At 35.1% G+C, this 16,805-nt stretch overlaps 1 protein-coding gene across 5 annotated transcripts in view; it reads left to right on the forward strand.

The window, feature by feature from the left end:
* TAF2 (TATA-box binding protein associated factor 2) overlaps nt 1-16,805 on the forward strand; it is a 105,849-nt gene that overhangs the window by 27,495 nt on the left and 61,549 nt on the right. For all 5 annotated transcript variants that reach the window (XM_086695987.1, XM_086695986.1, XM_025922650.2 and 2 more), the window contains 9 exons: nt 1,115-1,214; nt 2,803-2,888; nt 5,989-6,124; nt 7,621-7,775; nt 8,483-8,597; nt 9,176-9,285; nt 12,147-12,212; nt 13,544-13,796; nt 15,142-15,282. In XM_086695987.1, coding sequence (XP_086552113.1) covers nt 1,115-1,214; nt 2,803-2,888; nt 5,989-6,124; nt 7,621-7,775; nt 8,483-8,597; nt 9,176-9,285; nt 12,147-12,212; nt 13,544-13,796; nt 15,142-15,282 — 1,162 coding nt within the window. The remainder of the gene's footprint in view (nt 1-1,114; nt 1,215-2,802; nt 2,889-5,988; nt 6,125-7,620; nt 7,776-8,482; nt 8,598-9,175; nt 9,286-12,146; nt 12,213-13,543; nt 13,797-15,141; nt 15,283-16,805) is intronic.

Genomic DNA, 16,805 nt, shown 5'->3' on the forward strand with positions numbered 1-16,805 from the left:
ATTTTCTTTTCTATATGTATATTTATATTATATATATGCACGTATATATAATATATATATATATATATATATATTCAGAAAAAAATAGTGTAAATTTCATCCTAAGTTTTTGGCTATCAATTCAATATAGTTCTACAATTTTTAAAAGAATTTTGAAAGCAGTAATTTCTTAGGAAACAATGAGTACTGTAGAAAAAAGACCTTGAATGTACACAAAACTATCGTTGGAACTCTAATGTCCATGTTGAGTGTAATTGGTAATGTTAAACATCATGTATAAGGGAAAATAACAGTCCTCTACAATAGTGATAATGATGTAGGGATTTTCCTGTTAGCGTTTAACTTTGTACTAATACACTTGAAAGGAGTAAGAGATAAGAACACTTTATTTTCTTTTTGATTAACTTGAGGTGAATTTGGAGAAATACATGAAACTCCCATAAGATTATAATTAATTTTTGTGATTGTTCTCTGCTATACGTAGTGCACAAATATACTTGTTGGCAGGGAAAGGGCAGAGGGTAAGACCTCTTGATTTGTAATTTTTCTAAAATTACATAGTTTCAATGAATAACACTGCCTGGAACATGGTAGGCAAAATGATTGAATGAATGAATGGATGAATGAATGAATGGATATGAATGAAAGATGAATGGATGGTGTTAATTGCCTTTCCTATTGAGAAACCAAGGAATAAATTAAGTAATTAAACTTTAGATCTTGGAATCCCACTGATAATTATGCATAGGGTTTGCAAATGTGGACTTTAAGAGTTGAGCAGTACAGTCCAGCTTTGGGCAATTACTTCTTTGGAGGCAGAAGTATTGACCAAGAGGGAAGCAGAGCACAGACATGGGTACATTACTTGAAATACTGTAAATCAGTCACCTAATTAAAGATGAAGTCAGATGTGAGTAAAGTGTAATGAATGGATAAGTAGAATTCGGTGGGAGGAAGTGGTTAAACCAAATATCTTGTTATTAAATTTTTCTTTTCATTTTTATTTTAATTTTTTTAAAAGGCATAAAAATACACACTATAACTTGTTCTGTTATTTGGCCTTATCTGAAAAATTTTTATGACTAAAAGAATATATTTTGACTTTTTTGCTTAGGTCTGATGAATGGGTACTGAAGGGAATTTCTGGCTATATTTATGGACTTTGGATGAAAAAAACTTTTGGTGTTAATGAATACCGCCACTGGATTAAAGAGGTAAAAAAATGCCTGATCCATTACCCATTTAGAAGTCAACAAGACATGTTAATGTTCTCCTGATTTACAAGTCACTTGTCCTTTACTTTTAATAATTGTAAAGTACTGTCATTGGAAAGTGCCTGATTTTTCCCAGCAAAATGAAAATTACTGTACTAAGAAAGACTAATGGTCTATTTTATCTAGTTCCAGTGTTAGTGTTGACTTCTAAAGAATTTTTTGCTAAACAGGAGAGTATTTAAACTCCTTTACATCAGATTAGTCATTAGATACATCCAAGCTCCTCATAGTAGCCATTTGTAATATAACCCTATGCTTCTTAAATTTATTTAGAGTTAGAGCGCAGATTCTGAGATTGCTTTTTGGTCTGCCTCATACATTTATAAGCTTTGTGACTTTGGTTAATCTAAGTCTCATCCTTATAAGGGGAGTAGATGGGGATTGTGAGATACCATACATGTAATGTACATGGTGTCTTGTACATAGTAAGTGCTTATTATATGCTGGCTGGTCTTTCAGTGCATTTATATTCTCTGTCATTGACACATCTTTTTTCTATTATTTAGAGATTTGGCCAAAAAGAAAAAAAATCAACTGTATTTTGCCTAGCCCATTCTGTTCATATGTATATACACTTTACTCATTTTGTACTTAGCTCCTTTTTTCTCAGGTGGAAAAAATTTCAGCCCTTAATACCTTTATGAAATAGACCCCTCCGTCTTTCCCTTTTGTCATTTTATGTATCTCCATCATCCAAACCTAGACTCAAGTAAGCCAAAAGGTAATTGCAAAGGATTTCAAGTATCTGGAACTATAAAAGAATTCATACATCTAAACTGGAAGAGTCCATTCTTCATTTCAAAACCTATTAATGAAGAAAAAAAAATAATGTATAGCATTTACAGTGTTTTCAGGAACTGTTATAAACATTTTATATATTAGCTATATTAATCTTCCAAACTACCCTGTTATTACCTCCATTTTACAGATGTGGAAACTGAGGCACAGACAGGTTAAATTATTTGGCCAAAGTTACACAGCTAGTGAGTAGTAGAGCCAGGATTCATACCTGGCTTTTAACCACTTCACTATGATTTTTACCACCTCTGTAATACTGCTTATATATTATTTACCCTAGACTTGAGTTCTAACAGTTCTGTTGTCTTTTTTTTTTCACTTTGATCTGTGTCATATTAGAGAAGATGGAGAAGTTTTAAAATGGTAGATACCTGACATAAATTTTATCTCCATTTCTTTTTACTTGCCTAAATCCTCACCAGAAACAAAATACAGACAATATACAAATGAACTTGGAACACAGGTCAGAGAGGTTGGGAAGAGCCATTAGGAAAAAATGCCAGGCTACCGGCCAGCCCTGAAGTCACAAAGTAGAGAAGGCTTTTTGGCTCTCTTATTGAGCCAGCTGTGTAGTCTGCTTTGTTTATAAGAACATAAACTACTTTACAAATACATTTAATTTATTTTAAGAAATTTACATTTTGATTCCAGGAAATGAGAAATCACAGTTCAGTTCTAAAATTTTATATGTAAAGAATTTTTCACTGACTCCTATTTTTATCTTTTTTAGGAGCTAGACAAAATAGTGGCGTATGAATTAAAAACTGGTGGAGTTTTATTACATCCCATATTTGGTGGAGGAAAAGAGAAGGATAAGTATGTTTGTTGTTCAGAGGTGATATTATAAACCTTCTGTTATGGATTTATAACTTGGGATGTGTATTGAGGCCCACACAGGCCAAAATAATATCATGTAATAATATCAAAGTCAAAAACACTGGTAATACTCTGATTACTCCTTTCCTTACTTGACTGTTTTTACTGATGTGGTGGCTATATGTGGATTTTAGCATTAAAGAAAGACTCTTAAAGTATATAAGACTTCTCTTTTCCATGTTAATTTCCTAATGCTACTATATCGCATTGCTCTCAGAAAAGTTTAAAAATAATGGAAACAAGTATTTTGCTTATAGACCACAGATTATTTTTTTTTATGTCTACGTAGATAATTTTAACATCAGGACATCCTCCTTATTTATCTGAGTGGTCACCTACCTAGACACTTATGTACTCTTTGCTTTTTCTCTGCTTTCCTTTTACTTCCCTCCCTCTTGACCTTCCTTTCCTTCTTTTTCTCCCTTTCTTTCTGTTGTGTAAAAAGTCTCTGTAAAGAAGAGACCCACTTACAGCAAAATAATGGTACTAGCAGGCAATCTTGTTTGTTCTAGTGATTCCCTAAGGGAATGTGGATTGAATTGGATGGAATTTTTTTTTTTTTTTTTTTTTTTCACTAGCCATTAGATGAAATTTTATGTTTTCTTTAATTATGAATGTAGGCAACAGACAATGCTGTGACGGTCAATGGTAGTAATCGTTAAAAAAAAGAAACAGTAGAAATCATAGATCTTTTCCTGTCACATTATAATTGTTAGCAGATATTTTGAAATACTCTGCACTGATTATCACCACCGCAAAATTACTATAATAGACCACTGCTAGATGTTATTTAATGCATTAATAAACTAGCATGTATATATCGGTTTATAATAATGTTTTACTATTTTTATAACTGCATTTCATTATAATTGGTTTTCTTTGTAATACTGTATGTTTTATTATTATTTTTTTAATTTTTTTTAACGTTTATGTATTTTTGAGACAGAGACAGAGCATGAATGGGGGAGGGGCAGAGAGAGAGGGAGACATAGAATCGGAAGCAGGCTCCAGGCTCTGAGCCATCAGCCCAGAGCCCGACGCGGGGCTCGAACTCACGGACCGCGAGATCGTGACCTGAGCTGAAGTCGGACGCTTAACCGACTGAGCCACCCAGGCGCCCCTATATGTTTTATTTTGTGCATGTGAAAGCAGTTTCTCAAAAGGGGCCCATAGGATTAACCAGACTGCCCAAGTGTCTAAAAGCACCATAAAGGTTATGAAACCTGAAGTTGTATAACCAGTAGCCTTTTTTTGTTGTTGTAGATTAAGATTAAGTTCGTGGGAAAGCTTAGACATTTGGTTAAATAAACTTGGGATTTTTATCATTATTTTTATAATCACTTACCTTTCTGGATGTGTGTTTTAATGTGTAAAATGACAGTGATAGTCCATCTTAACCAGGTTGGCTGTGAGAATTACTTGAGATAAAAGCTTCATAAATGTTAGTGTCTTTCACTTTCTTCTCCTGACTCCCTGCTATATGGCAGTTTCCCAGCACATAATTAGAGCATTACCATTGTGTATAAGTATTATTTACATGAAATGCTTTTGCTTTGGTTCTGCCCATTTACTTAGCTCTTGTATGTTTACTTTTTAAAGGCAAAAAAAAAAGTCTGGAAGCAATATACCCCCCGCCCACTCATTCCTCTTCCTGGAGATAACAATGATTATAAATTTGGTATATTGCTTCCAGGCCTTTGTGTGTGTGTGCCTTTATTTATATGTGACATTACAAAATGTAGTTTGATCATATACATATTATTGAGTAAATATCAAAATGACAAATATTTTACATTTCAATATGTCATGTTTTTAAGGAAATGTAATGACTACTCTGACACACTGATCGTGAGAGTGTAATTTGGATTTTGAAGGGTAATTTGTTGGTACCAATCAAATTTTTTAAATAGGTAATTTTTAGATTGAATAGTTGTGCTTCTAGCTATGTTGTCATATAGAAATTCTACTTTCTAGGGTGCCTGGGTGGCTCAGTCAGTTAAGCATCTGACTTCGGTTCAGGTCATGATCTCATGGTTTGCGAGTTTGAGTCCCTCATCGGGTGAGCTCGAGCCCCACTTTGGGTGAGCATGAGCCCTGCTTCGGGTGAGCCCTCCTTCTCTCTTCCCCACCCCTCACTCACTTGTGCCCTCTCTGTCTCTTTGTCAAAAAAAACCTCTACTTTCTACATTTGCCACTCAGAAATACATGCATATGTATAAAAAGGTATTCACTACAGCATTATTTAAAATAGTGGAAAATTTTAAGCATCTTAAATGTCCATATATGTCATAAATTTTTTTCATTAGACTGTATCTTTTATTTTTATTTCTATTTATTTTGAGAGAGAGAGAGAGTGAGCACACATGGGGGAGGGTGGGGACGGGCACTGTCAGTGTGGAGCTGGATGCTGGGCTCGAATCTACAAACTGTGAGTTCATGCCCTGAGTGAAAATCAAGATTTGGATGCTTAACTGATGAGCCACCCAGGTGCCCCTAGACTGTACCTTTCTTTTAATTTACTGATGATCTCTTCATCATTTCAGAATGTAAAATTTTTACGTAGTCTGGTCTTTGTCCTCAAGATTTTATATATTTTTAGGAAGATTTTTCCCACCCTAGAAATATGACAAGAATTTTTTTTTTCTTACTCCAGTACTCTTATAATTGTTTTTGATATGTATAATCCATCTTGAATGGTTTTTTGTGTGTGTATGGTTTAACTTTGGGATATTAGAATTACATTGATTATAAGGATGAATTTGAGGAGTGTTGAGATATTTATACTGTCGTGTCTTCCAATCTAGAAGCGTGGCATGTGTTTTTATTCAGATTTTCCTTTATGTTTTTTCATGCAACTTCATAATTTTCTTCCAGTTAAGTTTATTTTTAGAAGTTTCCCAGTTGTGTTGCTGTCATGCTAAGGAAATTACTGAGTCATTCCCATGAGGTTTTTGATTTATTATCTTGATGTGATCATGAAATTTATTGTATATTTAAAATTAAAATTTGTTTTATTAAGTAAATCTGTTTATGTTTTTAGTCCAGCATCTCATCTACACTTTTCAATAAAGCATCCACATACACTTTCCTGGGAATACTACACTATGTTTCAGTGTAAAGCTCACCTTGTGATGAGATTGATTGAAAATAGGATCAGTATGGAATTCATGCTACAAGTAAGTGTTACAGTTAAGGATTTAACTGTAAAGAAAGATGTGTTCTATATGTGATAATCTGAATACTATTCTGTAGAATAGTAATCAGGGCATCTGGGGTTATAGCAAGAATTCTGTTACTAATTAGCTGTCTGCTTACTAAGTAATCTGTGCTTTTTGTTTGCATTTCCTCAGATGTAGAATGAGTATCAGTATTTTAACCACTTAGTGCTGAATTATTGAGGTTATAAAATTAGAATGTGAGGATGGAGGTAAAACCTATTTATGCATAGGATTTTGTTTCCAACATTATTTAAAATATTAAGGATGAAGGGTGCCTGGGTGGCTCAGTCAGTTAAGTGTCTGACTGTTTTGTTGTTTTTTTTTTTAAGTTTACTTATTTATTTTGAGACACAGCACCAGTGGGGGAGGGACAGAGAAAGAGAGCGAGAGAGAGAATTCCAAGCAGGCTCCACACCGCAAGCACAGAGCCCAATGTGGGGCTCGAACTCACAAAGCCCTGAGATCATGACCTGAGCTGAAACCAAGAGTTGGATGCCCAACCAACTGAGCCACCTAGGTGCCCCCAGTTAAGCATCTGACTCTTGATCTCAGTTCAGGTCTTGATCTCAGGGTTGTAAGTACAAGCCCTGCATTGGGCCCCATGTTGGGCTCTGTGCTGGGCGTGGAGCTTACCAAATGGTTGGTTGGTTGGTTGGATGGATGGATGGATGGATGGATGGATGGATGGATGGGTGGGTGTTAGATAGATAGATACATAAATTACTAAGGTTGAAGTGCCATTTAGAATGTTTTCAAGAGAAAAAAGGAAACCTATGTCTAAAAGATAGTTTTGCTCTTAAGTTTTGCCATATATTTTAAGCAAGTTGTGGTGTAAATACTTGAGATATACTGGTTGAGGTAGTAGAAACCAAATGTATTATGAATGTTCAGCAATTTTTCTTCCATTGATAACACTCTTAAAGGTGAGTGAAAAATAACTTTTTAGTAATTTTTTTTAAAAGGCATTTTACGTTTGCCTTAAAATTAAGTTTCTTTAATCTTTTATGTCCTTCACCTTGCCTGTAGAGTGGACAAATATTAATGAGAGGTGGTCCATAAAGAAACTTGCAGAGTTGTATAAATCTTAATGGATGTTCTCAATTTGCTAAATATAATGTTTATAGTCTTTGTAAAGCTCGTGGTACAATAAATTATGGGTAGTACCTATTGTTACTATAATCCTGAAAAACAGTGTTCATTATTTGGCCAGGACGTTGTTAAAATTGAGTTATGTTAAAGAATAGTTTCATAGTCTGGCTGTTTAAATCTTTGCATGCTTTTATTGCTAATAGTCTTTAACTAGAACTCACCTATGTTGTAGTAAGATATGAAATTACTCTCTTCTGTAATTGACTATAGTAAAGTCATAATAAAAGTGGGTATTGAAGTACAGAATTGAAGGCAACAGGTATTATGGTATGCAGACTTACTAACCGACGCTTTCATCATTATAGGTTTTCAATAAACTGTTAAGTTTGGCTAGTACTGCTTCATCGCAGAAGTTCCAGTCACATATGTGGAGTCAGATGTTGGTTTCCACATCTGGGTTTTTGAAATCCATCTCAAATGTCTCTGGCAAAGACATCCAGCCTTTAATAAAACAGTGGGTGTATCCTTTTCAGTAGCAGTTCAACAAGGAGGGGAAGGGAATAATACGGTTATGTGTGTCGAGGGAAGGAGGAAAAAGAGATTTGGGAGACCAAAGGAGAACTATTTGAGCTTCTAAATTGTAGTAGAAATAACCAGAAAGAGTAAATCATTTTTGCTGAGGTGCCTGTTGATCACTGAGATACACACACACACACACACACACACACACACACACACACACACACGTACACGCTTATAAAATTTGGCATATTTTGAATTACTTTTTAGAGTGTGAGTGCAACAGTAGGCTTGATGGTGGGGGAGGTAAATAATCCACCAGACAGGCCTGAAGGATTACTTGTAAGATGTAGTGTTTGGTCACTTTTAGATGTGGTTAGAGCTTGGCACAACTTGAGTGGTATCTGGGAACTCTCAATTTTTACATTTTTTCGTATCAAAGCACTATTATATTAATAACCCCAGTAGAGTGGTTTTGCTTCTTTCAAAACACAAATTTGTTAATGTTTCAGACATTTTGTTTAAATCTGGGGAAACATTTTTCACAAAAATTTTGAATACTTTGCCACCTGGTTTACAGTGAAGTGTGCTCTCAAGCTTTGAACTGGTAAGAATGCATTTGAAAATTACTACCTACCATTACAAGTCATTCCTTGTGTTTAGTACATATTCATTTTAATATGCAAAAATTCCTTTACAATTCTTCAGAGACCAAAGTGGAGTGGTAAAATTTTATGGAAGTTTTGCATTTAATAGGAAACGAAATGTCTTGGAATTGGAAATAAAACAGGATTATACATCTCCTGGAACTCAGAAATATGTGGTAAGAGGGGCACCTGGGTGGCTCAGTCGGTTAAGCATCTGACTTTGGCTCAGGTCATGATCTCGCGGTTTGTGAGTTCGAGCCCTGTGTCGGGCTCTGTGCTGACAGCTCGGAGCCTGGAGCCTGCTTTGGATTCTGTGTCTCCTTCTCTCTCTGCCCCTCCCCCACTTGTGCTCCGTCTCTGTCTATCAAAAATAAATGTATAAAAAATTTTTTTTAAAAAAGTAAGAATTTTTCCAAAATGACCTGCATTACTTACTTCTTAGTTTCAGCATAGGACGGGCTTATGGGTGGGAAGCTGCTTAGAAGTTTCATAATGAGATTTTGTTTGCAAAGATTGAAGTTGAGAAAATACCAAGTGTTAGTGATGGGTCAGTGAAGAGGTTACAGATGAAAAATTTCAGGGAACACAGATTATTCCAGTTCTCCCCTCTTTTGGCACTGACTACCTTTTTGTGTCTCCAGATACACATCTTGTATAGTATTATCTTATATCTTGATAAAAATGCCTGTACATATAAGAATACATATTGGTGTTATCCGAGCATTATCTTTGAACAGTGTGTTTCTTTTTAAAGGGACCACTTAAAGTGACAGTGCAGGAATTAGATGGATCCTTCAATCATACGTTGCAAATTGAAGAAAACAGCCTTAAACATGATATACCCTGTCATTCCAAAAGCAGAAGGTAGGCATTGAATCATAACTGTAAACTGAAGTTGATAATTAAACTATAAGTCTCACAGATTAAAATGCCAAAATAGAAATCCTAATGTATACCTAAGTTTTGAAGTAGAGAACATGTTATCTGGTATCTTTTTTTCTTCCATTCAAGTTGGTTTAACCAAACATTTTTTATTTGCTCTTTGTTTTTTTGGTTTGTTTTTAAGTTTATTTTTAAGTTTATTTTGAGAGCGGGAGGAGCAGAGAGAGGGAGAGAAAGAGAATCCCAAGCAGGTTCCGCACTGTCAGTGCAGAGCCCAAAGCAGGGCTCAGACCCACAAGCTATGAGATCATGAACTGGGTTGAAATCAAGAGCCGGATACCCGAAATCAAGAGCTGGATGCTTAACCAACTGAGCCACCTAGGTGCCCCTTATTTGCTTTCTGTTCTTGACAACATTTTTATCCTTAGAATTAATTAATTTGAAAATTTAAGTTTAAGAATCCTTATTTTGTAGGGACAGGGGGAAGTAGTTTGGTGTTTTGGAGCCAGGAAAAATTCAAGGCAAGTTGCTTAGGTTTATTCTTTTTTCCTTTTTTATTTTTATTTATTTATTTATTTATTTTTTTAATTTTTCTTTCAACGTTTATTTATTTTTGGGACAGAGAGAGACAGAGCATGAACGGGGGAGGGGCAGAGAGAGAGGGAGACACAGAATCAGAAACAGGCTCCAGGCTCTGAGCCATCAGCCCAGAGCCCGACGCGGGGCTCGAACTCATGGACCGCGAGATCGTGACCTGAGCTGAAGTCGGACGCTTAACCGACTGCGCCACCCAGGCGCCCCTATTCTTTTTTCCTTTTTTAAAGAGCCAGAGAGTGTGAGCAGGAGAGAGGGGCAGAGGGAGAGAGACAGTATCTTAAGCAGGCTCCACCCTCAGCACGGAGCCCCACACAGGGCTCGATCCTACAACCCTGGATCATCATCTCAGCCTAAATCAAGAGTCGAATGCTCAACTGACTGAGCCGACCCAGGCATCCCACTTAGGTTTATTATTAGTCTCATTGGATTAATATCTGTAGTAAATATTGGGGAAATGATTACTGAGTATAAAGGAAAGAGCTGAATACATATGTCACAGAAAGCCCCTGCATTTTCTTTACTGTGTCTTTTTCCCTTTTCTCTATATCACCATGCCCTTACAGAACATTTCATTTTGTTTTGTTTTGCTTATTTCAGTAATCTCTGTAACCATTATGGGGCTCAAACTCACAACCCCAAGATCGAGTCGCATGCTCCTCTGACTGAGCCAGCCAAGCCCCCCTTTATTTATTTATTTTAAGTAATCCTACACCCAACATGGGGCTCGAACTCACAGCCCTGAGACCCAGAGTCACATGCTTTTCCAACTGAACCAGCCAGGCGTCTCTTAGAGAACATTCTTGATGTCTTTTAAAAACGTACATTGTCAGTGAAAATGTTCAACCATTCGTCTTTTATTTAATACATTTTTTCTTTACCATTCTTTTTTAACTCAGCCATTAGCATGTATTCTGAATAGTGAAAGATGGGAGCATTTTTGTGCTTTCCTGGAGGAATGTATAGTAATCTCAAAACTTTAGGAACAGAAGTCTTACACTCACGATGACTACATTTAGGTCATCTCAGACAAATGAGGATGTCAGTTGATTCTGAAATCTCCCTGGAACCATTTTTCCTCTGAAAATTCTTTCTAGGTTCAGACTGAAATTCCCTTTTCCTTTTGTCTTGTCTTGGAAATTGGGAACATCTGATTGCTACCCTTTTCATAACATTTCCTCAGGTTTTTTTCTCTATAGTAACAATATGTTTTTTGGGTGTTCTTTGGTATGAGGAACACAGGAAGACTGTTCTCTGTTAATTTGTCTTCACCCAAGTTTTTAGTGTATAACCAGTAGATTTTATGATTCAAGAGTAATCTGAATGGAAGCAGTTGCTTTTGTTTTGACTTACCCTAAATCTTACTCATATTAGTTAGTTGTACATATTAATTAATACTATTAGGATGTTTTATAGTTAATCACATACTTCATTTCTTATAGGACAACACCTTGCACTTAGAGGACATATTCACAATTGTTCATGTCTCATTTCAGGCCTGGTTATTTTTTCACTTTTGTATAAAGTAAATGCTCCAACCAGAAGACATAGGGTATCAGAATGGATTAAAACAGCAACAACAACAAAAAAAACTAGGTCCATCTCTGCTTATGAGAGATTCATTGTAGACCTAAAGACACCTGCAGATTGAAATTGAGGGGATTGAGAACCATCTATCATGCTAATGGTTGTTAAAAGAAAGCCAGAGTACCCAGACTCCTATCACACAAATTAAATTTTAAAACAGATTGTAACAAGAGATGAAGAAGGGCATTATATCATAATTAAGGGATCTATCCATCAAGAAGATCTAACAATTGCAAATATTTATGCCCTCAACTTGGAAGCACCCAAATACATAAATCAATAACAAACATAAACTCATTTAATAATACAATAATAGTAGTAGGGGACTTTAGGGGATTTCTTTGTTGATCTGTTTTTCTGTATAAAACAGCTTACCAGTTCTTGGAAGTATATATGTATGCTTTAACCTGACATTTAGTTACACATTTTTGCTTTTTGTTAAACTTTGATCGGGAAGACATTTCAGTATCATTGGCTTCATTCCCTTCAGCTTAAATACTATAGACTTTTTTGTGTGTTTAAATTCCATTACACTCACTATCCTTTCTTCCTCAAGCTATCTTACAACGTTGCTTGCAGTTTTCAATTTGAATTTCAGCTGTTCTGTATCTCCTTTCAATTTGGAAATGTGCATTTGTAAACTTACTTTTCCCTAAATGTAGGAATAAGAAGAAAAAAATTCCACTGATGAATGGAGAAGAAGTTGACATGGATCTTTCTGCGATGGAGTAAGTTACTTGAGTTTAGGGATGTATTTTGTGCATTCTCATTTATCTTGTTGTGCACATCTAAAGGTATATAAATGTGTTGGAATCAGTGCTTTCAAAACTTGTGAAAGGCCATAGAAGCATTGTTTAAATAAAATCTTACATAAAATCGTCATTAACCAAAGAGTGAGAAGTAAATTTCGCCTGGCCCAGGCGAAACTAAGAGCAACTACAGGATGGTTATGGGGTGGGCGGTTTCCTTGCTCCACTGGTGCCCTCTAGAGCAGTGTTTCTCAGACTCTGATGTGCATGTCAGTCACTTGGGGATCTTCTCACAATGCAGTTTTTGATCTAGTACTTCACTAGTGGGTCCTGATAGTTGGCATTTCTAGTGAGCTGTCAGGTGATAGAGATTCTTTTTGTCTTTAGACAAGGCTTCAGGGCACTTTGAGGCTCCCTGTGATTTCAAAATACAATTTAAATATTGCTGTTCTAAATTTTATGTGGTAATGTTTATTAATTGACAGAAATATAATGTGGCTCAAACCTCATTTTGCTCATCCATATTATGCCTGTGTGTTTTGTATAAAATATCTAATTATTAAAAAATCTAATTATTTACTAACTTTGTTGCCAAATATTATTGCTGTTTATATATCATTTATGTGCTTTTTCCATATCAAGTGCCTTGCCTATAGTAAGCACCCACTGGTATTTGGTGAATTAAAGTAGTATTTCAGGTGCTGTTCTTTTGATGAAATTGTTGGCACAGACTAGATTTTTAAAACTGTGCTTGTTACTTTGAGAGGTACTAGAGTACTAGAGGATAAATTCATGATATGCCTTTGATCTGTGATTTCAGAACATGCTGTTTGAAAATGAAGATCATGAATCTAACATTTAAAAAAAATGTTAAAAATCAGTTAAACAAGTTAATTTGGTTAAATAAGTTCATTTCTTTGTCATAGATTGATTTCCAAGAAAAGGTGGCATTTACAGCCACAGTCTATTAGGCAGTAAAATGAAGAGATTTTTTTTCACATCACATAATCACAAGTCAGAATCCCCAAATTAGCATTTTCAGATGGAATTTCTTTGTGACAGCTATCTTCGTATCCTTGAGTATCGTTTAAGCAAGATTGATAAAGATTAGCCACTGTGAGAAAATTGAAATACATTAAACATAATGAGAATGTTGTCAGTGTGATTTAAAAAAATAAATAGAGTAAAACTTCAGGCAGTCTTGAATGTTTCATGTATAGAAGAGAATCTGTTTAGCAAATGCTTTGTTTTCACTTTATAAATATATAAAATTGAAAAAAAATTAAAAAGAAAATTGTATTTTCTTTCAGTGCTGATTCCCCTTTGCTGTGGATAAGGATAGACCCAGATATGTCAGTGCTGAGGAAAGTTGAGTTTGAGCAAGCTGATTTTATGTGGCAGTATCAGCTCCGCTATGAAAGAGATGTTGTTGCACAGCAAGAGTCCATTCTGGCCTTGGAAAAATTCCCTACGCCAGCATCTCGCCTCGCTCTCACTGACATACTAGAACAAGAGCAGTGTTTCTACCGAGTAAGAATGTCAGCTTGCTTCTGCCTTGCAAAGGTGAGATGACATATGGTAGAAAGAAAACAGGATGACTACTGCATATTAAAACAACAACAACAAAAGCTGAAAATAAGTTAAAATTTACCATAGTCTTTAATTTTACTTGGTAGCAATTCCCTTGAAAGCTTTTTGCCAAATATGTGTAATAAGACTGATGTGAAGGAAACATGTTTTGACCTGAGCATGGATAATGCATTAAAAGTTCATAATTGCCAAACTGAAAGTAAGATTTTAAAACCAAAGAGAATTTTTTACCATTTTATTGAATTGCCAACCATATTGTTATAGCAAAGAATGTAATTGGCGAGCAATTCCTTAGTTTGATGTTTTACATTATAGTTCAGGAAGTCAGTTCATCTTAACTATCCCGTGGTGGTGACTATTTCATGGTGTGGGCTTAGTAATCAGTATTAGTGATACATAATTTAGAATGATAGGTCCTATAATTTCACATGCTAGAAAAGTTAATTTCTTAAGAAAACTAAATATTTTTCCTTAGATGCAAAAAAACTGAAGGTAGAACAAATGAAAACCAGAAAAATGCAGACAACAATTTGGCCACAAATACTGGGTTCCAGGTATTTAAAAAACATCTTGATGATAGGTTCGTTCCCATAATTGACTCTTCTTCCTCACTGCTGAATCCATTTGTAAATGGTTTAGATTCATTTTATTTTTAATGAGAATTATGGAGTAGTTGCATTCCTAAATTCTACTCAGATATGTGAGGACAAACATGATATTCTTTGATATAATTTCATTGCTTCTATAAAGATCTTTGTGACTCTTGTGTGCTAAATTCTTAGCAGATCCATGAAGTTATAGACTAAAGTTAATTATAAATCCATTCTTTTCAGACATTATTTTTATATACACTAAAAGTTTCAATAAGATATGGTTTTTGGAAAGCATTCTTGCAGACTATAAATGTTATCACTGTTATTGGCTTATTTTTCAATTAGGCTAGATTTTAAAACCTTATTTAAAATCCTTGGTGATGATTCTATATGGTAGATTTAAAATGTTAGAACTATATTTGCCTAAATGGACAAAGACAACTTATTCAGACTAGAAGCCATTTGCAAACATATTTTCTTAAAACATAAAAGAATGCTCCAATTTAGAAATTGTAGAAAATAACTATAAGTGTACATAGGAATTTTACGGGGAGGTGAGTTATGTGTTTTGGAAATGGTAATAAAAGCCTCAAAGATATTAAATTTCTGAGAATTGAAATTGTTGAAAACTAATCCAATTGTATTAATAAATTTTAAAAAGCTGTTTTATTTAAAATATGTTTTCAGTGGTGATGGACATTACTTCGTTTTCTAATTATTTGCAGATTGCAAATTCAATGGTAAGCACATGGACAGGACCACCAGCCATGAAGTCACTTTTTACCAGAATGTTTTGTTGTAAAACTTGTCCAAACATTGTGAAAACAAACAACTTTATGAGCTTTCAAAGCTATTTTCTACAGAAGGTACAGTTTACTTTCTTACGATTGTTTTATGCCACTATCTGTATAGCTCAGCTTAACTTGGGGACTATTTAAATAACAGGTGTGTTTACTTTTTATAAAAGGTTCTGCCTTTGTTCTTTTGTTTGTTTTTCTTCTTCCAAAGTGTTCCCCAAATTTAATTGATTGTTCATAGAATTTATGAGCTGTGTGTAAGTAACTCTGTATCCACATTTATACTAAAGTACATAAAAATGGATAATTTGACTTTTTGGTTGGTTACATGGTGGACCGAGGTATGGGTGAGGCCTTCTAATGGCATTCCTTCTAGAATGTGGACAGCCCTTCTGAGACAGACCAGTACAGTATCCATCTCTGGTTTCAGTCCCAGCTCTGCTCTCAGTTTTCATGAGGACAAGTTTCTTAACCCTTTGAGCCTCAGTTTACTCAGTTGTAAAATTTATATTTTTTAGAATTAAATAAATCAAGTATGTAAAGCATTTTATACTATATTTATCGCATAGTAAATTTTTTATAAATAGTAATCTAGAAAGTCAAAGTGGTGTGATGGTGTCACTGTTTTAGGAAGGGATATGGGAATGGAACGGTTGTCAGCATTTGGGCAATTTGCAAATCATTTGTGAAATGTTTTGAGTAATTTAAAGCAATAATGAAGGCAGAGGTGAGATTAAGTAGATCAGACTAAAAGGAAGAGTGAAGTTGAAATAGAAAAAACTAATGAAGCCTATTTAATGATTTTGGTGTTGAAGAGTATGAGAAAGACACGTTGAGGATAAAGCAGTGCTGAGAAAGGGACATTTTGGGTTTGTTTTGTATAAAGGGAGAAGAAACTTGAGGCATGTTTGGCACAGAGAAAGGTATCTTTGGAAAGGGAGAGATGAAATATTCAAGTGGAAGCAAGTCAGCATATAAAAGAGCAGGCGCAGTGTAAATTCTGAAGATACGAGCAGAGGGTGGGACATAGTCGGGAGTTCATTTTAGAAGAGATAAGAACATTCCTTTTTCTGAGGCAGGTGGAAAGCAGACTGAGAGGAAGTGAAATGGTAGATGTTGAGGGGGATATTAGGTAAGGTGAGATTTTGTATGATAGAGGCAGAAGTAAAAGATTACCCAGCAACATTGAGACACCTGCTGAGAGTAGAAGTTACGATATAATTATAGTGAATTTCATCAGCAGAACAGATTCAGAATGAGCCAGGTTTGGGGAAAGCCAGTATTGGTGTAATCAAAGTAGTCTGTGACATCCTGTTATTTTACACAACTGAACATTCTGTACTACTTGTTGCTCAGTTCTCTGTTGCCATTTCACGAATTTGTGGTATGAAAACGAGTTAATTTCTGTGTCTTCCCAGTATGTCCCCTCCATTGTGCCATTGTGTGTCTGTATACCTTAGTTTGGTGTTTCATATTGGGAGTTGTGTCCCATTAGTGTGGGGAATGAGATCATTTAGGAAGTTTTGGTTTGTTTGCTTTTTAAATAAAATGGTAGGCAGTATCAGAATGTAGCACATATAATAAACATAAGG

Source organism: Puma concolor, chromosome F2 (genome assembly GCF_028749965.1).
Source record: "Puma concolor isolate L17-30 chromosome F2, mPumCon1.1.hap2, whole genome shotgun sequence".
Lineage (NCBI taxonomy): Eukaryota > Metazoa > Chordata > Mammalia > Carnivora > Felidae > Puma > Puma concolor.